Source organism: Miniopterus schreibersii, assembly GCF_964146895.1.
Source record: "Miniopterus schreibersii genome assembly, chromosome: 1".
Lineage (NCBI taxonomy): Eukaryota > Metazoa > Chordata > Mammalia > Chiroptera > Miniopteridae > Miniopterus > Miniopterus schreibersii.
The window spans coordinates 84,261,599-84,287,283 of NC_138101.1; the positions used below are offsets into that span (position 1 = coordinate 84,261,599).

At 38.4% G+C, this 25,685-nt stretch overlaps 1 protein-coding gene across 3 annotated transcripts in view; it reads left to right on the forward strand.

The window, feature by feature from the left end:
• The window catches only part of NEBL (nebulette), a 342,430-nt gene extending 322,717 nt beyond the window's left edge, over positions 1 to 19,713 (forward strand). For 2 of the 3 annotated variants that reach the window (XM_081143310.1, XM_081143311.1), the window contains 2 exons: positions 11,695 to 11,801; positions 14,448 to 19,707. In XM_081143310.1, the coding sequence (XP_080999436.1) occupies positions 11,695 to 11,801; positions 14,448 to 14,624 (284 nt within the window). In that variant the 3' untranslated portion in view covers positions 14,625 to 19,707. Of the gene's footprint in view, positions 1 to 11,694; positions 11,802 to 14,447 lie in introns of all 3 variants that reach the window. The other variant, XM_081143312.1, reaches the window with a different exon arrangement.
• The last annotated feature ends 5,972 nt before the right edge of the window (positions 19,714 to 25,685 follow it).

A 25,685-nucleotide genomic window follows, 5' to 3' on the forward strand; every position in this document is an offset into this window, starting at 1 on the left:
AGATGTCCTTTAATTATTGGGTTGTGTCCCTGCTGTCGGGGTGGTGTGTGTGGCAGTGCTGTGCTGCAGTGGACAGCAGGCCGTGCAGGAGGACGAGACATTGAGTGTCACCCTCCCTCTCTCGCTATGTGGTCTGTGTTTACGGGAGGTCATTTAACCTTATGAGGCTCAGATTCCACATCTGTTCGAAGAGGCATGTAGAGCAAGAAGCTTTCTAAGACATTTTACACTTTCTAGGCTGAGTGCCATAAGTTGAAACAAACTTTTATTTTCTTTCTTTACCTTCTATGTATGAGCATGTCTTTATGTCCTGCAGGTGATCTGTTTTACTTTGTGGATTTAGTGGCTGGGCAACTGTGAGAGTCATAGTTTTAGGCTCCTTCTTCTGAGTTAGAAAAAAATTCTGATTGTTGCCACAAAGAGGTTAGACGGTCAGCTCATTTTCTTGAGGCACAAGTCTGATGTTTTCATCTTTCCCATTTGGTTTTCATGAGCATTAACATACAAACCTTCTCCTTTACATTTTTATCACTGTTTTAGTTATGTGTTTCCCATGATACTTCCCCATCCTGCTTTGATTGCTGAGTATTTTCATTTTCTTATGTGATTATTTTGGACTTTCTTTACATTTCAATCTACTTTCCAAGATATTAAGTTACCAAAGGGTTTTCATTTTGCATCTCCACTGTGTTACTGTGATGCAATAAAGGAGGCTTCTATTTAAACTCCATCAAATTTTGGCTTGATTCTTGAATAGTATTATTGGAAATCATCTTTATTGCCTTTTGGTATTAGATTAAGTTAGCTTATTTTCCATTGGACACAGTTCCTTAAGTGGCAATAATCCTGATGGTTTCTGCTTATTTCACTGTAAGGTTTTCTTTGATCTTCATGTTTGTCTTTGGTTCACTTGCCTACAACATGTATTTGCCTTCTGGTACCACTTCGCATCCTCAGTTTTCCTTAATTTACAGTGCTCTACATTCTAGTGTTTTTATGTTTGCAATCTCATCGCCTGTTTACCCTTTTCAGTTTGAAATTGTATTCAGTTTTGCTTTAGGTTTTTTTATGTATTTCTGTCCCTGGAATGTAACATTGTAATCTATGTTATTACAAAGCCTGAGTTTGCTAATGACCTCTCATACCAAGAAATCAGTAAATCATTCCTACATTAACACTTCTGTTTTTATATAAATACTTCTCATCTTAGTGTTTTGTGTATTTTAGTTACGACATCTATCCTCAGTAGCGACTCAGTAAAGTAAAAGTGTACATCAGAATTCTGAAATTCTCATCTTTTATGGCTTCTATCTCAGTGTTTTTCAGTTGGTTAGATCGTGACCTCTGTGGAGACAGAATGAATGTGTGACGTAGCTTCCCTTCCAGCGCCTAGCACAGGACCGGGAGGGCTCGGTGAGTGGTAGATGAAAGGAGACAAAATGCAAGAACAAATCACTACTTTCCTAGACTCAGCAAAGACCTCTAGGATGTGCCTTGAGCTCCTAAGGACAATAGCTATCATTAAAAGTTAAATTTGCTGTTAAATTGAGAACAGAAATATTAAACTCAGGCACAATAATAAACTATTGATATATTTTGAAAGGGATGTGTACTCAACCAGCGGTGTTTCAAAATCCCTTTTAATAGGAATAGAATTCATAAAGTCACAATCCTTTGCCCGGTATTCTGATTGAATTTGAAGTACTTGGAGAAACTCAGGTTCCTAGTATCAATAGACTTGGAATGAAAGAAATGTAGTAAGTTGCCTTTTCTGAGTGTGGAGTTGGGGAAAGGATTGAATCCTAATGAATAGCACCTGTTTCAAGATGCACACGTGTCTTTCATTGATTTGCAAAAATTAAGTCAAAGGGTTCCATATGTGTTTGAAGGGGAACCATCTGACACTTAAGTAGCAAACAATAAAACATTGAGAGTATATTTCCTGTGAAGCGGAGTTGATTGGGAAAGGGCAGGCTTGATCATCAGGAAAGATAAATGTGGCTGTGGCATATGCACCAAGTGAGGAAACTTCGGAAGAGCTTTGTAAATTGTAAGGTGGCACACATGTCAAGGAGAGAATAGGTATTCTTGTTTTTCTTATTGTTAAACATTCTCAGGGAACTTGGAAATAGTAGTTTTTCGTTTTTTATGGATCAAAATTGATGTCCCTGTTGGCGACTAGACTGAGTACACATGCGTATTTACGTGTTTGCCTGTGTATAATAAAGTCATAGAATTTTTTTCTGTAGACATCAATTTCCCCACTCTCCCCCAACTTCCTGTTGCATCCCAGGCACCCCACGTCGTTCTGCCCAAGCCCCAGGCTAGTGGGTCATGGGGATTGGATCCTGAGTTTACAGGAACTGCTTAAAGTTTCCGTGGGCTGCTGCTGCCGCCTGTGGCTGATGTATTGAGTTTCTGCTTTCTGTTCGTTCATTGTCTTCTGTTGGCCAGGCTTCTTGTCATCCTGCTTCTCTTGTGACCAGATTCCCTGCTCCTCATGGCCCGGTCTTCCCCCCAAAATATTGCTGATCTGCCCATGCCACCCTTTTCAGACATTCCAGTTTTTGATCATGATCTTTCACTATATTCCTGACCCACGTGTACTGAAATGGTTGTTCACAAGTTGGTCTCTCAAGTTCTAGGATCTTACCTATGTCCTGCTAAAAGTCCTTATAGTTGCTTGCCTCTGGTCACAGTGACCTGTTCATTGCTCACCTCCCTACCTCTACCTGACTGTGACTCTTTAGCCACTTACCCAGCCGCTTCCCTTGAACTTGGAGCTTGGGCTCTGTGAGACCCAGATAGTTCTTTGCATTTATTTCCCTACCTTTCTCTATCTTCAAATCATGTCAGGGACACATTGAGTCAGTTTCATATACGTCTGTTGGTTGAAGAAGATACATCCTTGTTCAGAATGTAATCAATACCGAGATATATCTGTATGTGATATTTATGTGGCTTGTCACTAAGGGTGTCTAATGTAAAACTATAATTGGGAACTCCTTGTGGATTGATAATATTCCTGAAGAGTTGAGTTGATTTGAATTGATTAGCACAAGAAAAAAACACAAATCCATAGTCCACTTTTAAGCCTTTAAAAATATATTATATATATTTATTCAATAAATATTTACAGAACGCCCTCTGCAATGACATTATGAGCATGTCTTTCATTGCACTTGGATGAAGACTCTTCCTGTGTAAGATTGATTCGTACAATATTTGCAGTTTTATTCACTGAGGAAAATTGGGATTTGCTTTGAGCCGACTTTTTAGTCATGGCATAATTGTGTACAAAAGCTGGACTTGGTGATATGATTTACCTAAACGGAAACAGCATTCCTCTCTACCCGCTATTCCTAAGTTCTGTATTGCTTTCATCTTCTCAAAGAACTGCCCCAAATTATATAGTTCTTGTCAGGAAATGACAAATGTATCCACACTGTGCATTCCTTTATTTTCCTTTTTGTTTTGTTCTGGGGGGTAGCGTGCAAGTGTGTGTGTGTGTGTGTGTGTGTGTGTGTGTGTGTGTGTGTGTAGACACAGGTATGTATCATGTGGATCTGGTACCAGGAGAATATTATCAAAGACTCTGTAATTTGAGGCAGAAATGATTTCTTTTTCCCTTAGTGACAATTCTGTTCTTATTTGTGGTTTGGTTTATAGCTATAGGTCATGGTGTTTATCCTGGCTTAAGTAGCTAAAAATTAGAAACAAATCAGAGAAAAAAATACACGAGTTGAAATTCAGATCTAAATGTAGACATAAACTGGCTAGATTATTCTGAGGCAAAATAACAGATATTCTTATATATTTAGTTCTATTCAAGTCATATTATGCCTTAGTTCAGTTCTGTCAGGGAATATTCACAAACCAGTGAGCTTTGAAATCAGAACATACTGTTTTTCTGGATAACTTAAAATATAACTAATTTTGTGTTTTTTCAGTATTTAGGAACTCCAGAATCCCAAAACAGTATTTTGGAAGTCCTTACTTGAGACAACTAAGCCAAATATAATTGAATGGTCAAAAGTAATATATATGTATGCATAGTCTTAATAAGTACATAATCTGTATGGTTTTTTTGCAGTTAACAGGTAATTAGAAATCTTTATTCAATTTATATTTGATTAAAGCAGCATTATCAACATGACTGCTTAAGTTTAGGGAGGAAAATGGTTAAACAATCTCTTGTATTTGATTATATTTTCAACTAAATTCTTAGCATATCTGTGGGAAAAGAGCTTGTCACTATTCTGATGATGTTTTAGGGGAGTAACACTTTCAACCATGTTCTACAGAATGATTTTGAAAATTGTTAGGAGGTATCATCAGGGGTCTTTGTTGCTCAGTGGGAAAGTGGTTGAAGTCATATCAGGAGATGTGATTTGCACACAGACTTGAAATTATCCGTGCAGGATAAGGCGACTGAACGACAATTGCTCTGGGTAAAACAGGATTGCATTAGGAATGGAAAGAAGAAACAAACATTAAACACACACATCAGACACTTGTCAGATGCTAAAAGGACACTTGAAGTAAATCCGAAAGCCGTGGCTTCAGAGGTAGTTCTGCTTTCTGTGGTTTAAGCTGCTTTTCCAAAAGCAAATGAATTATTCTCACTCTGGTTTCTTCCAGAGGTGGCCTGGCACACCTCGTCAGCCACACAGACATAGCCTTCTTAGGGTGTTGGCACTCCGAAGTTTACCGTAAGAAAAAAGCCAAGGACAGACAGAGCAATCTCGGGGGTGGGTGGGGCAGCCTGAGCTCACATCTCCCCAAGCCTTTATCCCCCTTTCCTTTGCCTTTCCCTCCCTCACTCCTGTAGGCCTCACCAGCAGGAATGAATGAATGAATGAATGAATGAATGAATGACTGCCAACAACACATCCAGCTTCCCATCAAGTCCGCACGGCTCTGGAGTTCTCTTCTCTCCAGACCACAGTGCCGTTTCATGTTTCTGAATCTCACAGTGGCTAAGTGGAGAGGACCTGTACTGTCTTGTCACTGCTTCCATGATCATTTTGATGTGGTATAGTCAAGAGTTTGGGTTCTGCGGTCAGATTTTTGGCTTCTAAATCCTGGCTCCTGTCTAGCTCTGGTATTTTTGATGAAGTTACTGAATCTCTCTAACCTCCAGTCTCCTTCTGTAAAAACTGGGGATTTACCATCTATAAAATGGTGACCATTACACCGGCTTATGCACGTGAAATGCTGAATAGAGGGCCTGGCACATTGTATGTAGGAAGACCGACTGTCCCGGTTTTCCCAAGACTGAAAGAGTTCCTGGGAAGCAGAACTTTCAGGGCTCAGACTGGGAAAGTCCTGAGCAAACTGGGTTGGTCCCCCTAGTTGTAAGCATGTCATTTATACTATTTAAATTTTGTTGTATTTATATGTTGTATTTCTTGGGAAGCAGAATCCTATGCCTCATCTTTCCCCCATTAAGTCTCACAGGCGCACATACCTAGGTGCTTAAATACTTTCATGTGTACTGCATTTGCTTAAAAGAGGTTTGCAATACTTTATAGTAATAAAACTTATCTAAGACTAGAAAATTAAAATAAAGATTATGGGGAATCTAGAAGGAGAAAATTGTTAGGAACATAGCATTGGCTTGAGAGATAAATTTTGAATTTGCAAAGATGGTTTTTGGCTGCAGTCTCCTTTCCTTGCAGATGGTAACCAGGTTCTGCTCTGGTCATCCCCCAGGGAAGTGGGGTTGACTTCCATTAGTCTGCTAATAATGGCTGTGCCTCGTGGTGCTGGCCTTACCAGGACTGATCCATGTTAGCCTCGAAATTATTCTCCAGGAAGCTTTCTGTTGATGCAGATATCTTCTCACAGTTCCCAGTTGCTTCTTGAGTCCCAGATTTAAACATTTGCCTGCACAAATATTAGAAACAAGTCAGGGAGCAGGGTATGTGTTAGCATCTTCCAGCTGCTATAACAGAGTACCATAGACTGCATGGCTTATAAACAACAGAAATCTATTCCTCACAGTTCTGGAGGCTGGAAATCTGAGATCGGGGTGCCAGAGTGGTTGTGTCTGGTGAGGCCCCTCTTCCAGGTGGCTACTGACTACTGTCTTCTCCTTGTGGCCTCCTATGACAACCTATTCTCATAAGGGCACTAATCTCATTCATGAGGGTTTCACCCTCACGACCCAATTACCTCCCAAAGGCCCCACCTCCAAATAACATTACCTTGGGTGTTAGGTTTCAAGGTATGAATTGGCACAAATATTCAGTCCATTTCAGGGAAAGAGGAAATTTGGGAATAGCATAAATAGGGCCATATGTGCTCCTAAATTTGTGTCAAGTTGGGGAGAGGGAAGCCTGACAGTAGCTCAGTGGTTCATCACCATGGCTGACCATTTGAATGACCTATAAAACACTTATTTATTTTATAAAACACTCCCTCCAATCCCATCCCAGAGATTCTGATTTAATTGATCTGGGGGATCTGGGCATAACATGGTTTTAAAAGATCCCAGGTGAATTTAAGATGCAGCCAGGGTGGAAACCAGTGCAAGTAACTTATTCCTCCTGTATCTTCTTTCCTTCCACAGTTCATGGCTCCTGCCTGAGCTCAAAATTGAACATATAAAATAGTAATGATTGCTTTTTTTTTACATATGAGTTCCGACATTTGAGCACATGTTTTGCATCCCAATGATGATTACATGATTATGCATGTCTTTAAAACCTGTTGGTTTTAACTCTGTTGTCGATCATTTCATTTTGATGTTAGCAGTTTATTAAGTAGCAAGTGTGCTTCTTAGGCAGCTATGTGTTCACAGCTTATCATTAAAAACCAGCAGTTTCGGGGCATTACCTCAATCTGTTGAGGTTCTGTTTCCTTGCATTTGTCAACAGTTTGGCTCAAATAAACTCACAAAAATTCTTTAAAAAACAAAAGAACCCCCAACAATTCCAAACCTACAGGCACTCTGGCTTGTTTCTGTTTTCTGCAGGGGAGGAGAAGCATTTTCTATACTACTAGGAATTCTCTTAGATTAAAAAATAGCATTTGCTGCTGGATTTAGTACCCACCTGTGGTGTGTGGGAGAATCATATGTCATGAAGACTGGGTTCTGCCACAGAATTCTGCACAGCATGTGGGAAAGGTCCATGTCACAGGCCCGTCTTATTACCAATCACTCAGCCACCTTGCTCATGGCCTAGATGAGATCTAGTTAGGACCTATTTAATATTTTGTTCAGACCTAGCAGCATCTTTATACTTTTTCTTTTATATTTACGTTTTCTTTTAGTTTAGCAATTCCCCTGTAATAGTTTAGAGATTCTTTGTACTAAAACAAACCAAAAAACTTTTTTTTTTTTTTTTTTTTTGACATGCATTAGCTGATAAAACCATATTCTTTATTGGAAAACTTCTGGTGATTTTCTCCTATTTTGGATTTTTCAAGAAGTAAGCCTATGAGAAAATCTCCCAGATTATTTTCTCTGTTTGTGTTAAGTCTATAGTTAGCCACTGTGTCTTCCCCCAACCCCCTCCAAAATTCACGTTGAAATCTAATTCCCAACGTAATGTTATCGGGAGGTGATTAGGTCATGAGTGGAGCCCTCATAAATGGGATTTAGTGTCTGTATAAAAGAGACTCCAGAGAGCTCCCTTGTCCCCTTCTGCCACAGAAGGACACAGAGATTTGAACCAGGAAGCCGGAACTCACCAGATACTGATCCTGCTGGCACCTTAATATTGGACTTCCCAGTCTCTAGAACTGTGAGACATAAGTGCTTATTGTTTAAGCCGCCCAGTCTGTGGTATTTTGTTATAGCCACACATCCAAAGGGCCAAGACATCCATAAAGCACTATTTTTATTTTTATTTTTTGCATTTGGAGTTTGGCCACCCACTGTTACCCTATAGTCATGGTGTGGTTTTCAAATCTCTCCCTCATCTCTAATGACCGGAGACCTTGTCCTGTCACTGTGCAGAGGTAATTGTTCTGCCTTCCTGCTTAATCTGTCAGCTGCTCTATTTTTATTCTGTAAAGTGGGAATGTAACTATCTAAAAGGGTAGTTCTGATAATGAAAAGATAACATAAAAGATCCTTACACCCTGAAGACACTTACATAATACCCTTCTCTCCTTTCACCTACTTTGGGCACATCCCCCAAAATGGACTTCTTTTTGGGTCCTTTCTCCTTTCATCATAGGTACTTTTTTTGTTGTTGTTCATTTACTTTAATCTTTGTATCTTTGCATGCATTTCTTCATTTTTTTCATTTTCCGATTTGTGAAGCCTCCTAAAAATTTTCTTCTTCTATTTTCAGCTTCTGTTTTATGATCCTCACTTTTACTTACTTCTTCTTGGTTATATCTCCCATCCTAAGAATAAACATTAAATGGAAACTATTAGTCCTGGCCGATTGTGGAAGAGCTTTATCATGCGGTAGTGAGATTTGGGTTTTATAAGTGCAGCAGGACACTCCAAATCGACCCTGAAGCCCTTGGAGCTCTTGTCAGCTTCCAGATCTCTGGTCAATAAATCTCCCCAATACGAAATGAAAGTTGAGGCCCACGTCTGTGTTTTATTTTTGCCTTAAGGTAACAAAAGCTATTGTGTTATGACTTTTATGTGCTTGTGGGGCCTGACCACCAGGTAATAAAGCGGGCGCTGTGTTTTTCATAAGAAGCCCTTGCTTGTGGTGAAGTTAGCCTAACATCTAGCTTTTGCACAGTCCTTTGAATTTCGTATTTTCATGGAAGAAATCTCTGATTCACATGGACAACTGTCTTTTAACCAAGTAAACCCAAAGCCATTGCTTCCAATTCCCTTTTGCTTAATTTTATCTGTTTTATAAAAAGCATTTGTGTAACGAAACAATGAAAAAGCAATGTCTGTGCCTCTTTTTATTTACTTTTAATTGCATTTATTGGGGTGACATTCGTTAGTAAAATTATATAGGTTTCAATCGTACAATTCTATAATACATCATCTGTATGTTGTATTGTGTGTTTACCATCCCAAGTCAAGTTTCTTTCCATCACCATTTATCACTGTGCCTCTTTTTAAATTGGCATTTGCTTTTAGTAAGTTGATTTCTCTGGGCTCTCAGTTATGTTTTTCATTACCCTAATAGGAGCTTCCTAAAATCTCTTTCATTGTACCAGGTATAAAGCAGATACTAAGGTCTGATAACACCAAAGGAACTTGCATTAAATAATGCAGCCAGAGAGGGAAGTGCAAATAATCAACAAAAGCATGAAGAACAACCATAGGGACTAGATGTTTACTCCAAGGTTTCTCATTCGGCACCTTCTCTCCTGCTCTCTCAAACCCATGCATATTGAGGACAAATACATTACTTTTATTTCCTGCTGCATTTGACAATAACTACATATTCCCTTAGGTCAAACTTGAGCAATTGAGTAGACACGAACATACTTGATTTTTAAAAGCCAAAATTAGAGAATACTGTTAAACAACATTCCTGAATTGTTAGTACTGATGGGAACTAAACTGGGATTAGGTACATACTGTGGATGCATAAACATATTACAGCATCTGGGAGATAGTATATTTAACATTATTTTTTATTGTTGTCCTTTCCTGTTAGTTTTTCCTCCCAAAATATTTTGAGATGGTTGTGCTTAACTCTCTACATCACAACTTAAAGGTCATAGTTAAGTAGCATAACAAAGGATTAAAAGTTTAATTCTTATTTTAAACAAGTTTATAGGGCTGTTTATTAAACCTTACTTAATATTTACAAATAGATTAAAATAATAATTAGTGATATTACTTGTGTAATGGGTAAAAACCTCTTTAGGAGTGCCAATCTGGGATACGCAGTTGGAACTACTGGCTAATATCTTTAACTGGAAATTCCCTAAGTATCCAGAGTCATTTCTTTAACTAGGCAAAGGGCAGATGTCCAGGGCCATCACTGCTCTGAGAGGACAATTGTTTTTGTTGGTCCTCTTATGCCTGGCATGCCTTGAACATAGTGGATAGTGATAACTGTTAACATTTAGGGAGGTTTACTAAGTGACAGGCAATGCATTAAGCCCTGTGCACACATGAACTCACTTAAATATTTGCTTAGAGTTGAGGGAGTGAATGAATGATCAGTGCATCTGGTTTCCAACACATAGAAAAGGCTCTTTTACTCTGCTAATTAGGTGGGCCTAGGTACTTATGGAGATTTCATTATTTTTCTTCATGAGTAAATTGTGACAATGTCTTTCACATCTCTTGACATTAAATATTTAAATTGAGTTGGTAATATTAAAAAGTGTTATTTTCTGAAGTATTTGAAGTTTAATGTTTTAATAACTTGATAATGTACTACAAATCCAAATAAAGATCTTGGCAATTTCGCTTTGATGCTGCATCTAGACATTAAGTCAAGACTATTTGTTACATCATTGTAATATGAATTAATTTAAGAACTATTTAAAAAATCCCCTTTCAACCTAATGTCATTATCATCAGGATAACACATTAATGTTTTATAACTTTCTGATGATTAAACTTTTTTAAAGTTTGATATTCCCATATATCATTAGAATGAACGTGCCACTTATAAAACATTAATTATTCATAACACCCCCAAATTACATCTGCTTTATTCTTTTATTATAAAAACTGTCCTGAATAAATCAATCCATAATAATTATTTTATATACTCAACCTGATTGAACAAAATGGGAACCTCTTATGGATTTTTACAGCACATGTATTCTACAAGTTTTACTAATGTATCACATAAGTAATTCAAAATGAATGAAGGACATGCTACTAAAATGCCCTCATTTAAAGCCCATATTTCTGCTTACAGATACTGGAACGCACTTACAGAGAAACACACAAGCATACATCTACTGATTTTGTGGGGTTTTTATCTAGCTTCTCTGTTGATTTATCTAATTCTGTGTTCTTTAAAACAAGAACTGTCTTTTGAATGTCATAATTAGTGGTGAGAACAGCATAAACTAAGCGAATACTATTTTGATATAGAAGGACAATGTTTATGACATTCTTTAAGTGGTTTGGTTTCTCAGGCTCTTGTAACATCTTCAGTTGACTGATTTCGTTTTGACTTACAGCCAAAATAAAATGTAAGATTTATATATTCTAAGTAAAAGTTTATTTTAATGGTGTAGACTTCTTAACTGCTAAACAAACATATGTTGCTAAAAATATGCTGTGCTTACCATCTTTGTAAAGGTAACATTCAGCTGTATGTCTTGAAATACGCAGAGCATCCTGTTATATGAGAAATATCCAGTGAAACATTTATACTCTGTCATTGGTTTGACAATCCAATTAAATTTCTTTACATATCTTTTTCTTTTTGAAACACCTAAGAGGATCACATGGCCAAGTGAAAAATTTGATATTGTTAAGGAGTTATGGGAAATTAATTTTTTGGTATTTGTGTTATTTTAATATAGCAACTGCAATAGAGTAACACAAATATTTCTAACATATTTTAACTGCATGTTTAACTGATTCCCTATATATGTCCTTAATTACTGAAATTTATGCTAAACTAGAGATTGCTTATAACATCACCACCCGAATTTCACATTGCACTAAGAAATGGCCTTTTGTTTCAGAAGATTCTAGCAGAGCATGAAGTCACTTGAGGGGTTGGGAGGGGGATTCTGAGACTTGCTTTAAGGAACCTATGTGTGTGTGTATTTAATGTGCAGCACCTGTTCTTCCTGGAGCCTACCAGCAAAGCCATTCCCAAGGCTATGGGTACATGCACCAGACCAGCCTGTCATCCATGAGGTCAATGCAGCATTCACCAAATCTAGTAAGTGTGGATTTGAAGTGTGCCTTTTCCTCTGGTGTTCCCATTTCATCTCCAAAATGTAAATACACATGGAATAGAGTATAATTGAATACTGTACATTTTTTAATGCTAAAATGATTTTTATTTATTTTATATTTTTAAATTTATTATTTATTAACATATAGTTGATATACAATATTATATTAGTTTCAGGTGCACAACATAGTGATTTGACACTTACCTCATGTTGTGATCACTACAGTTAGTAAGCATCCATTACCATACAAGGTTATTGTGGTATTATTGACTATATTCACTGTGATGGACATTATATTCCCAATGACTTATTTATTTTATAACTGGAAGTTTGTGCCTGTTATCTCCCTTCACCTTTTTCACTCACTTCCCCCACTCTTCTTCCCCGCTGGCACCATCAGTTTGTTCTCTGTATCTATGAGGCTATTTTGTTTTGTTTGTTCATTTGTTTTTGTTTTGTCCTTTTAGATTCCACATATAAGCAAAATTATACAGTATTTGTCTTTCTCTGTATGACTTATTTCATTTAGCATACTACCCTCTAAGCCCATCTGTGTGATTGCAAACGGCAAGGTTTCAATCTTTTTTTTACGGCTGAGTAATATTCCATTTTATGTATGTACTACTTTTTTTTTATTTTTAATATCTTTATTGATTTCAGAGAGAGGAAAGGAGGGAGAGAGAGAGAGATAGAAACATCAATGATGAGAGAGTCATTGATCAGCTGCAGCCCGCAACCCGGGCATGTGCCCTGACAGGGAATCGAACCCCGATCGCCCAGATCCTAGGTCGACGCTCAACTGCTGAGCCACGCCCGGCCGGGCTGTACTACTTTATCTATTCATCTGTCAGTGGGCATATAAATTTTCAAATAAAGGATAAATGATGTACTATCATTTGTATAACCCTTTGAAGGAAGCAAAAGATTTATAGATATAAACCATTGAGAAGGGAAGGTGTGATGTGAAAACATGTAAACGATAAAACAAAAAGAATCTACTGGTGCGATATCCTAATTGTTACTTTATGATTGGTGTTGGCCAATTATGATCTTCATTCAGGTCTGTAAAGCACAAATATTTGGTCATATTAACTAGTTAATCTGGCCATTAATCAAAATGGCCACTAAAACCTAAATGACAGAGCCAACATATTTTTGAATCCTCCCATTGGAAATCTAGAAGCATTGATTCATTCCTTAAATGTAAAGTTTGGAAGCTGAGTTCAAGGTCATTTAGTCAAATGTGACATCTCCTGCTGAAGTTGCTTCTCCAAGCTCCTGATGCAGTCACTTGGCCCTTTGCCTGACGACTTAGAAACAGGTGCCCCCCCACCTACCCTAGAAGCTTGAAAGTTATCTCAGTTGCTCTGAGATTTTTGTGTCTCAGTCAGTTTCCTCAGTTTATGAATTCACTTGATTTTGAGATTGTCTGATGTTAATATTAGCTGAACTCTTGACCTTAAATGAAAAGAAGTATAGTAAAATTCAGTTTATATTTTGGATATTAATTTCTTATCAGAGATATGATTTGTAAATATTTTCTCCCTTTTGGTAGGTTGCTTTTTCATTTTGTTGATGGTTTCTTTTGCTGTGCAGAAGTTTTTTAGTTTGATTTGGTCTCACTTGTTTATTTTTGTTTCTGTTGCTTTTGCTTTTGGTGTCACATAAAAATATTATCGCCAAGACCAATGTTAAATTCCTAGGAATTTTATGGTTTCAGTTCTTACATTCAAATCTTTAATCCATTGTGAGTTAATGTTTTGTGCATCGTTTAAAATAGTGGTCCATTTTTATTTTTTTGCATGTGGCTGTCCAGTGTTCCCAATACGTTTTATTGAAGAGATTCTCCTTTCCCCACTATATATTCGTGGGTAATTTGTCATAAATCAATTTACCACATATGCATAGGTTTATTTATGGGCTTTCTATTCTGTTCCATTGATTTATGCCAATACTATACTGTTTTGATGACATAGTTTTGTAACATAGTTTAGAAGTGAGGAAGTGAACATTTTCCTCATTATAACAAAGATTTAGTTATATGTACCTTAATATTTAGAACATTAACATGCTAAGTTTCTACCACTATTGATACAAAAGCCAAACAATGAATATATTATTGATTTTTTCCTTTAATTTGTTTTACATATTTTTAAGAGGAAACAAAAATTTTTAGTAACTGCTTAAGAAAAGTTTATTGTCTCTGCCAGGGGGCTAGTTGTAGTGACTTGGGGGTCACTTGGATCTGTCTGCCACTATAGCAGGTTTTGTTTCCTCAAGGCTGTGGTCTAGGGGAGAATCTCCGTAATCTAATGTCTCTGAGGTTAGCCGAAGCTGGGGGGTAGTTGGGCTTTACTGCTTCAAAACTTACTTTTTGACAGGCTAGCAATTGTATTTAGTGGCTTGCTCTATCCCCACGCTGGCCCCCAAATGTTAAGCTTTTTGCTAGTTTAATGAACTTGAGATGAGCATAGTTAGGGTACTAGGCTCTGGTGTACAAATCTTCAGAAATCAGTGTACTTGGAAACATTCCTAGTAGTTACTTTATGAGTGGATTCGTTTGTTGTGATTGGCATTTGTGGCTTGGCTACTTTGGTATTCATCGTGTGACCCTGTCTTTCCTTTCTCAGAGGACCTACCGAGCCATGTACGATTACAGTGCCCAGGATGAAGATGAAGTCTCCTTCAGGGATGGTGACTACATTGTCAACGTGCAGCCCATCGATGACGGCTGGATGTACGGCACGGTGCAGAGAACTGGGAAGACCGGGATGCTCCCAGCAAATTACATTGAGTTTGTTAATTAATTATTTCTCCTGCCCTTTGAGCTTTATTCTAATGTATACTAAACCTAATCTTTTTAAAAGATAGAAGATACTTTTAAGACAACTTGGCAGTTATTTTACAATAATCTATCCTTACCTTGACAATTAGACACACAGGTACCAGAAAGAAGGAATGATTTCTGGGCTGAAAACAGCAGCATTTTCCGTAATTCCTATAAACGAAATAATTCAGTCTGGAGACCTGGTGCTGCTAATTGTGTCATTGGTTTCTTTTGATTGGCTACTGACCCCTTCTGGGAAATGTATTTTTGTAGACTTTAATAGAGATGTTGATTGTCCCGTAATTGTAACAAGTATATGAGACTTCTTAGCTGTCACTTTGGAATCACCAGAAGCCAATTCTTGTAGTTCAGTAACACAGCCAATAATTTAAAAACTATGTAGCTTTGGAGTCATTAGGCAATTTCCAGTTCCAGTGAAAATCGCCTAATGTAATAAATGTAAGCAATGGCAGAATGACAGTTTGGGTAAAATTATATTGACTGGTGGCTTTAGGGACCTAGAAAATTCTACTGAACAAAGACATATTTTTGTTTCCTTGGCCACCGTGGGTCTATTTATTTCTTACTTGTACCAAGACATATCCTACTCTCCATTTACATTCTGTGGACCCACATGTATGCTTGGCTCCACAGAATGTCAGGACCAAATCACTTCACAGCTACTCTGCAAAGGGCAAGCTTAAGGCCATCTATATTATTTCCCTACCTGCCTTTACCTTGTTGCATGACATGTAGGTCCAAGCTTCTGTAACCCAGGCAGCTGCACTGCCCGTTACTCCTACTAAAGCAAAGTGCGGCTGATACCTAAAGCCTTCCCTCTAGCTGCCAGCTCATCAGAAAAACATTTTGAAAAGTTGCTTGAGGTTCTCCTGCTGCGCTGCACTCTAGTTTTGAAGGATATACACTTTAGGACATAGATGTATACTCTAGTAAATAAGCGATTTAGCTGTTTATTGAACAGCTTTCATTAACTTAATGCCGCTGTTGATTTAAAAGTTAAGAAAATTTAACAGGAGCCAGTGACAAGGTGGGATAAGAAGTGTGCTGGAGAAAACCAGCGAACAAAAAGTTACCGACAGACTCCACACACACACACAGAGGATCTGGTTTCTTATTTTGGAAAAGGTATTCAGATTCTGGAATGGAAATCTAGCCACTGAAACCAGTAAATGAAAAGACTTCCTTTTCACTTTTCTGCTTTTTATTTTCTAAATCACATTCAGGGGCGAGATAGGAATGTCATCAGAGGTTTCGGTACAGGCCCCACATATTGTTCACTGAAAATGAAATTATTGTCAGATTTTGATTTTCAAATGAGTGACTTGCAGTTTCTTGCTGGACTCACAGCCATGACTGCAGCCATTGCTGGCAGGTCATGACTTTCACCCGAGTCCACAGTCAAGCTCACCTGAGATTAACATCCATCAGCAACTGTGTTTTTCTGATTGTGCCATTTACTGGGACCTGCAACAGGGTAGCATGCATGTAGGAGCTGACTCTATAGCTGAGACGAAACTGAAAAAGCAAAGTTACAAAAGTGTAATAAAATTTATGGTCTTGGGGATATCTCCTTATACAATATAATCAAAGAAATTAACAAAGTATATTTAATTGAAATGTTCATCAGTCCAAAGGCAAATGTTAATTCATTAACAATTTTGAAAGGTTAGCAAATACTTTTGGAAATCTGTAGTTTCATTTTATCCAGCTAAAAGAGTAAATAAAATAAAATTTGTTATGCGCAAGCTTCATCTACATGACACCAACATAAAATTGAGGAGAGAAAAATTCAGGCAAATAACTAGAGATTTTTTTTGAGTGATCTTTACAGAATAACCAGCTTGACTGATTTTCTATCATTGAAATAACTATGCGTGAATACACTGATTAAACCCCACATCAGTCTTGAGGTCATGTACACAAGGCTACAAACACAAACCAAACTTGCACTATTCTTGCAAAAACTTCTGTGCGTTGAAAGTGAGGGAAATAAGCTTGCTCAATTTAGTTATATCGTTAAGTAAATATTTACGTTTCACCCAGACTTCTTTTCACGATTATAAAAAAGGAGTAGTTGTTGATTAAATTTGCTGACTAAATGTAGGACAGGTACAGTTTTTGATAAATAGCACATTTATAGGAAACACAAAGGAAACTGACTTAAAATGATGACGACCATGGAGAAAGTTACCATAAAGCAGCAGCTTGATGTTTCATTGTTTTTCTCATCCAACCGATTTCAAAATTAGGCTCATTGAATGTAAAAGTCAATACTTATTTGGGGGATAATTCTCCTGAAATTGTAAGCTTTACATAATGTTTGCATAGCAAGATGTTTCTGCTTTAGGAATTCAGATCGGATCAGAATTTAACTCAAGGGTGGTCATTTTACAGCAAAGACTGGGGGATAACAAGATGTCACGTGCTCCCAACACTCTAACTTGGCAGTGTCGTCACTGTTACTACAGCTTGTTAGAATATCAAGCATCTCAGCAGAAATATAAGAAATAGGTGTATAATACCAAAGTGCTATTTTACAGTATCATTTTCAAAACTACATCCTTAAACAGCTTTTCCGCTTTCATCACGCCCCCTGCCCACCTTCAGTTTGGTGAGAGGTATCTCAGACATAACGCTGACAGCTGAACAAGTGTCTAAGAAATTCATCTTTTAAAAATCAAGTTACAGAAGACTGGAAGTGCCCGCACCCAGAGAGCACGCACCTGGTTTTCTAAACCCAGTGTTCTCCAGCCTGATAAAAGCACAAGGAGCGGTTTGATATGCTTTTTAAGGTTTCGGAAACAAACCGCATGTGGATCATATCTCTCTGGAGAAAAGCAATATGCTTTCGTAGTAAATGCTTTTACGAATTCTTGGTCTCTAGGGAAGCCTCTCTCTCTCTCACCTGTGGCAAAACGACTTCTTGGTGTCTTCTTCCCATCTGCACATTCGCAGTGGAGCCCAATTTGAAATATTAGCTGGTTGTCTGATGTCCCTGCATCTTCTCAGGCCTCCCCCCACCTCCAGACACCACACAGGAATTTGCAAGCACAGTGTCCAAGAGCACCTTGGGGGACGATGGAGGAGCCCAGCCCAGCCCCTCCCTTGCCAGTAGGTTCATTGCTTGAAGATGATGAAGATGCAGTTTTGCCACAGTCTTTCTTTCCTTACCTTCTCTGTGTTGAGCTTGACAACACCCTGGGGCTTGGGAAGCTGACTTCTCTAAAACAGTGGAAGTTGAAGAGGTAATATCTCCTTTTTAGGCTCATCCATCTCCAGTAGAATGTTTTTAATGAAAAGATAAAGAAAATGTGTGTAATCCTTTAATAACACATCTCTGTATAGAGTAGATATAGTTTATACCAAAATTATAATATAGATATATACAAAAATAGGTGCCTTTCTGATTACCCGTGTTTATCCACTATGGTCTGGGAAAGAAAACCACGCAGGCAAGCTTCTGCCTGCTCTATAGTAATATTTTATTACACGTGATTGGTAATTTTATGGTGGGGAATGAGATGCTCCTGACAGATAAGGAGGGCGATAGCTGGTTATATTTTACTTCTAAAGGTTTCAAACTTCAGAAAATATTGACTCCTTCCATCAATTTTTGAAAGGTTCTCTGTAGATTTATATATAGTTGAGATGCACAAACATTAATTTTCGGTTGGAGATTTAAAATACCTGTTGTAAGAAAGAAGACTTAGGTCATGAGGCTGAATTCATTGCACGAGATGGCATTCACTTCGCAAATTGATTAGACCTTAGCTATTTCCTTCCTATCATCCGAAAGTGGCTGGAGTGTGCTTGTTTCGGGTGTCGTGACACAGTGATGCGAAAGCTTTAGTTAAGTGAGAAGCTATGTAGACAAATGCTAAAGCGAAAAGTCTCCTCAAGTATTCCATGCCCTTTAGGGTCCTTTCCAGGCAGCTGTCAACTATTGATCAAAGAAATCATGGCGTTGGATGACGCTTCTGTGGCCACCGTTCCATGATCTCTAGACTCCTGGAGTCCCCCAGCCTGGAAGGAGCCCCAGCGCAAATGTCCTCCCCAGCTGTCCATGTTACTTTGGTGTATTCATGGGAATTCCATCTGCTTTTTGTGTCTGATATACGGTATTCGGTTTGCATAGTATATGCTTCTTGTAATCCAGTTGCTATTAAGAATGATTTACTTCAAGGAAAAGAGGAATCTGCATTAGAGTCCCATGTAGTCCCCCGTGTCCACACGACGAATGGCTGAGCATTTAGAAGCAGCGAGTGTGTCACAGGCGTGGCGGGGAGCTGTTTGGTCTTAGGCCTGCGGTAAAAGTGCAAAACTGAATCATTGTGCAGTTTGGCTTCTGTCTGCTTCAAAAATCTATAGGATTGTGGTTAATGATTAATTTGCAAGATTTTACTAAGTTTGAGAGCTTCAGTTCTGAAGGAAATCATGTTTTCAAAATGAAGGGGCTTACAGAGGAACAACGCGATGTTATTAATATAATTTGGCTTCTGTCACGCAAATTGTTAACACCAGCTATTAAAATATATTTTAGTAGAAACGCTTTAATTCATGTTTTTTTCCTCTACACTGTGAATCTTGACACCTTGGTGGACTAGAGCAACATCCTGCTGCCCAAGGGACTAACCTATGCAAACTAGTTCACATTTTAGTGACTGTCACCGCAGTTGTGTGAGCAGGCATCATTTCCCCTGCGTGGGACAGCAGAGCGAAGTGTCACCGTAAGCCTAGCATCCCGTATGTGTGGCGTAGTCGCTCACAAACCTTCAAGGCTGCCGTCATCAATATTATTTGTTTAAAAGCAAATCACCGATTTATCTGTTAAGACGACTTGAACGATGTAATAACAAGAATGACAATGGATGTGTCGGCCATGGCTTCTGTGTGGTCACTGCAGGTGTTCTCCTGAGACAGATCTATGTTCTCAGATGCACTCTCTTCAGGGTATTATTATTCTGTGTCTTCTTTCTGTATTTGTAAAACATTATAACGCTTTAATTTCCTATCTCTACAATTCGGTTTGCTTAAATAAATGCAGGATATAAAAAAATGGTCCCACTTCTTGGTTCTCACCTTGGTTTCTTGGAGCATGGGTGATTAAACTTTGTTTTCTCGGAGCATGGGTCATTGATAACACCCTAGGCCTTAGGTTTATGGTGACAACTCACATCAAATCACATCAAAGGTATACGTCGCTTCAGTGCACTTAGATTAGTGAGTCATTCAAAATGTGTCTTCTTCCCCAAATAGACTTAGTTTTAAATGATAACAATATTATACTTTTAAGGCTCAGTATCTTTCTGATCTTATATCAAAGTACAATAGCACATCATTGTAGTTCACTTTTTTCAAGATTAAATTTCTTATATGTCCTCAATAATACAATTTCAATTTTCTTGAATTTGTAATATGAAAGAAACAGTTTGGAGCAAGGCATAGAAAAGGCAGAAATTAAGTACATGAAATGGGGAGATGCTGTGATTTGTCAGCTAAGAATGGCTCATTATCATAGCACATAATTCCTTTTTCCCTAATTTTCCCATAGTTGAGAAAAATGAGTTAGCCCCTATTTTTATCCTGATATAAAAAATCTGTTGAGACTAGAACCTTAGCTTTTTTGTATTATTTTGTAAAAGTCTCTTCTTGATGGCACGTAGCTTCCTAATTATGAACTGGTAAGCTTTGCATGTGACACATTTAGGACACTTGCTCATAGGATAAACTTCTTTCTAATCTTGAACTTTGTAGGGTTTTTTTATATTCCAAAAGTATGAAATGAGTATTTGTATGATAGTAACCATCAAACATACAGTTGATATTTTAAATTACAAAATAGCTTATTTATTTATTTGAAGAATTTACTATATTTTTCTATCTCTAAGATTTTTTCCCCCCTCCATGATAACAAATCTACTTTTTGGAACCCAAGCCACAATAAATAAATAACATAGCAAGAATTTTTTTCTAAACTAAAATAATTTAGGTTTAGAATATACCATGCTTATAATTTTATTAACTTAAATATTTGTGAAGATAGTTTTATAAGTAATTGAGACATACATGACCACCAGAAGTCTACCAAAATAACTTTTTACAAACATGTTCAGACTTAATAAATTAACAAGTAGATAAAAGGGAAGCTTTGTTCCTTTCTTCATGTAATCTGCTTCTCCAACACAGGATTGAATAGGAGTTTTGTGATTGCAGAAAACTGGATACAGTCCAAGTGGGAACTTGACTACTTTCTAGAGTTCTGAGCAAAATTCTCAGGCCCTTGTCTATTATATTTGTATTTGGGAGCAGCAGGGTTCTGATGAAAAGTAGAATAAGAAAATAGATATAAAGGGTGAAAAGTCAATATTAGAAGAGAGGACCCAGTTACTGATTTTGTATTTATTCCATGGCAGTCTAACCTCTGCCACTTTTCACTTTTTTTTTAGGAGCAAACATGAAAGAGGTAGTCGACTAACAGAGAGAAAGCCAAATCTGAACTCCAGTTATTCCAGTTTTAGTTATTAGGTTGCTCTGTAAGTGAACTAGTTTCTGGTTCTTGACCCAGGCTAGCCACACTTACTGTCTTTTTCCAGAGGGTTGCTATCCAAGGCCACGAGGCCCAAATTAACTTTATTTCCTCTGATGTCACCACTCTGGTCACAACTGACTGGATCCAGGTGACTGATCGGTAGACTTCCCAGGTGCCCTTGAGGGGGCTGCACAAGGACTTTGCCTAACAGGGATGGAGGCGACTGAACCTGTCCTAACCTCTCTGAAGAGCCTGAGGTCACAAGAGAGAGCGAGGTAGCGAAGCTAGAAGACAGAAAAGAAGGAAGTCAGGAATAAGCACGGTGTGAGAAAGCAGAAAGCATGGTAAGAAAAAGTCATGGGGTGGGGAAAAGATACTTAGAATAGACTGAGCGGAAAGTAAAGTAGGAGGTTGAAAGTGGCAGGAGCCAGCTCAACACAGTAGAAATGGATTCTCGTTCTGGTGGCTCCTGCGATCGGGCAGCCTGGGCCCCTGCTGCCCAGGGTGTGCCCACACTGCCTGGCAGAGGGGCAAAGCTATCCTGCCCACACTGCGAGGCCACCTCCTCTAGACTAGGAACAAATTTCATGAATGATGGAAAGATCTGTACTCAAACAAGACGCTAAGTGGCGAATGAGACTGAAATGTCAATTTCACGATTACAGTTCAAATGTCCCAAAGATGCCTTAAGTTTCCTTATGTGATATAGTCTACTTTATATATCTTGTTGAAAATCACTTTGGTTAAAATTGTTCCCCTCTGAAGAGTACGCATAATTAATATAAAATGAATTTAACTTCAACCCTAGGTATGTAGAAAGAAAGGATCCTGCATTTAGAGAGATCTAATAATTTCTAAATGATTGGCAAAGAACAAGGGAGTCCCTGGGCCACCTTGGGCAGTGATATGGACACCGGTGTCCCTGGCATGGAAGTTGAATTGTTTTTGCACAGCTTTCATAAATACCTATTTTTCCCAGGCTTGCTCAGTGATAGCTCTTGATTGAAGTGGATGAAGCAGTAACTGTAACTTATTCATTGATCATACATTTACTTTGGGTTTATGTGATTCAGGGAACAGAACCTAAGAAATTTCCTCGTAAAGCTTTAAGATACTGGTGGGGGGAGGCTGATACTAAGCAGTTAAGGATATGTATTCATACACTTTCACATACTTGTGTACACTTACACAATGAATTGCTTAACTGCAGTTTAAGAGATGTTATGAAAGGGGGGCCTGGTGTGCCCCGAGTTCTTGTAGCTGAGAAGGCAGTAAACTGGAGGGAGAGTGTGGGAGACTTTGAGGAGCTGCTGTTTGAACTGAAAGCTGCACTAGGATATGTGTCTGTCCATCTAAACATTAGATGTGTGGGAAAACTGACTCACTGGCAGAATTAGACTAATAGAATTAGTCTAATCCACTCCCAATTAAAGTAGTAATGGCAGCTTTTCATATTTTTGATAAATCCTTTATAGACAAATATCAGGATCTGCACATACACGAATTTATGTGTATGTACTACCCTTTTATTATTCTAATTATGACTTATTCCCCTTTAAAAAAATTCAGCAGGTTGCAAAGAGTTAATTGTATAAGCAAAGCTTTACAGATGTGGAAAACTTCACTTCCTTTTTTGGATAATTGGTTATTACGTAGGCTTTCCTGTGTCCTTGATTCCTCCCTGAATATTTTTGGAAAGTGTGTGCTCATTGGAGTTCATTCCATACAGTGTGCGGCAGAACCACTCATTAAAATGCTGCTCTCTCCCAGTTTAGATTTAACAGATTTGGATGTTGTCATCCCCATCTAATAGGCATTTTGAATTACATTTGCTACATCAACTGGACAACACGGGGAAAAATTACTCACAATGTGAAAACATTGTTGGTAATTATTTATAATAAGTCCTTGCTCTGAGGTAAATCAAAGCTTTTTGAAAAAAATACAATTCTAACAAGAAATTTGAACATCTGCCTCCTTTAAAAGTTTAACAGCATGTTTCACCTTTTATCTTGGCTACCCCTTTCCTGTTTAGTGATTGATAATATTTTGGATGTATTTGGTTCTAATCAATGCCTAATAAAGTACTTGTTGTGGGAACACTCATCGATCTTTCCTAACATTTCCTGGTTGCCTGTACATCTTTCTTTTAAGAAAAAATGCTTTGCCTTTCAAGACAGTGCCACAAACAGTGATTTCTACAACTTTTGTTATGTTGCTTATGAAAAAGTGTAGCACTGATGATCCAACCATGGTGTCATGCTTTTACAGTGGACTCTTGAAAGACATGGCAACTACAAGCACTACCCTCCACCCCCACCCAATGCAGTAGAAAATCCATGTATAACTTTGACTCCTCCAAAACTTAACTACTAATAGTCTACTGTTGATCAGAGCCTTACTGACAACACAAACAGTTGATTAACAGATTTGTCTGTCATATATATTATATTTATATTGTATATATGTATTTGTACAATAAAGTAAGCTAGAGAAAATAAATCATAAGGAAGAGATTTCCTTATGGAAATAAGGAAATCATTAGGAAGAGAAAATTCATACATATAGTTTATGCATTTGTGGATAAATACCTAATTTTTTCTTAATTTTTTTGATATTTGTAGGCTAGGCACTTTGTCTGAAATTTTTCAAATTGTCGTTAATCTCCAAAACAATTTTTTCAATATATTTATGGAAAAAAAAGCACATATAATTGGACCTGTGCAGTTAAAACACGCTGTTCAAGGGTTACCTATATTGTAACAACATATAATTTTTTTGTTTACAAATCATATTCCCACTGGTTTACATTAATTTTAGTGGGGCCAGGAGAAGAGGTGCCTGAAAACCCTGTGGGACAAACTTGTTTTGTGTGAGCCACCTGCAAGGCTCCTTCTAGGTGTGTCTGAGCACCAGCTCCAGTGGTCAGGTGATGTGGCTCCTCTCTGCTTACAGCCATCCTCCAGCTGGAAGAACAGCAAGAGGCAGAGTGAGATTTTCCCCCCATTTTCTGTGATTTATGTTCTAGAAAGACATGAGAGAGGATGGTTCTTATGATGACTTATTTTCCAAGCAGGCATATAAAAAATGTTTATGGCATGAGAACAATAATATTGTGCCAGCCTCAGTGTCATTGAAAAGTTTTGGGTTTTGCCCGGCTGGCATGGCTCAGTGGTAGAGCGTCAACCTATGAATCAGGAGGTCATGGTTTGATTCCCAGTAAGTGGCGTGCGGGAGGCAGCAGATCAATGACTCCCATCATGGATGTTGCTATCTCTCTCTCTCCCTCTCCCTTCCTCTCTCTGAACTCAATAAAAACATTTTTAAGAAAAAAAACATTGGAGGGTTTGAAGGAGCCTGAAATATTTTCAGAACTTCGAATGGGGCTTCTGGTCTTCATATAAGTTACTTGATCATGACTAAGACCCTAAAATGGTAGTTTTGTAATTTTTAACCCTTAAGAATTGGACAGATTTAATTTAATTTTATTTACGCACAGATCAAAGATTTAGATTATGATTGACTGGGGTGGATGGAAGTTATCAGCAGGAAGAAGTCCTAATCCCGAAGAAGACCGTGTCAGGTGCCCTGTGGAGCAGCAGCGTCACTGGCAGGAAAGGAAGGACGAAGGGACTGAATCAAGGGCAGACACGTACCTTCCAGTGTCTGACTTGGGTGAAACACTCAAACGTTTTGGATTCAAGTGCAATTGAATCTTCCAAAACGCTTTCAGTATCAGGAAGCAGAATCTCTCCACGTTGGCCTTGTTGATGTTTTCATGTCTCTGGTGTGGCGATGTCCACAAGGCAATGCCGCACCCAGTTGCGTGGCTTAGCCCTTTCCCCGGGGAGCTGGGTCCTGAACGCAGCTGGAGGATGCTCCATGGGAGTGCAAGTTGGGACACATTCTTTGGACTTGGGATTAAGTGATGCCCCAGCCTTTATATGGATTTTTTTAAAGAGTGAGAAATTTATGTTAACCTGAGGGGAGCCGAGATGAGCAGAGATTCTGCGTTCTGTTGAATTTGGGCCATCTTCCCATTTCTGAGGTGGACCAGCTTGAACAGCAGCATGTCTGGCCTTCCACGCACGTTCCTCTTAGACTCACAGATTTTCAGGGGACGGAGACCTTTAGTTGAGCCCTCCACCTTCAGGAAGACATGACTTGATTGACTTGTTTTATAGATTAGAAGACCAGGGCCCCGGGAAATTGGCAAATTTGTCATAATCAAGTGGCAGATGATTTGAAAGGTAGATAACCCCCTGCTCCTCCATCTCTTGCCACTGTGCCTTCCCGTCACACCTGGCTTTCTCGGTGGCTGCTCACTCTGTAAAAGGGGAGGAGGAATATGAGCGCATATCCAGTTGCTTTCCTTGCTCCTTTCATGTCCCAGGAGAGGCTCTGCTGCCCAGCTGTGAGCACTGAGGAAAGTGATGCCAGGCAGCAGCCCGGCTTTGATCACCTAAACCATGGCGATGACACCTCGCAGCA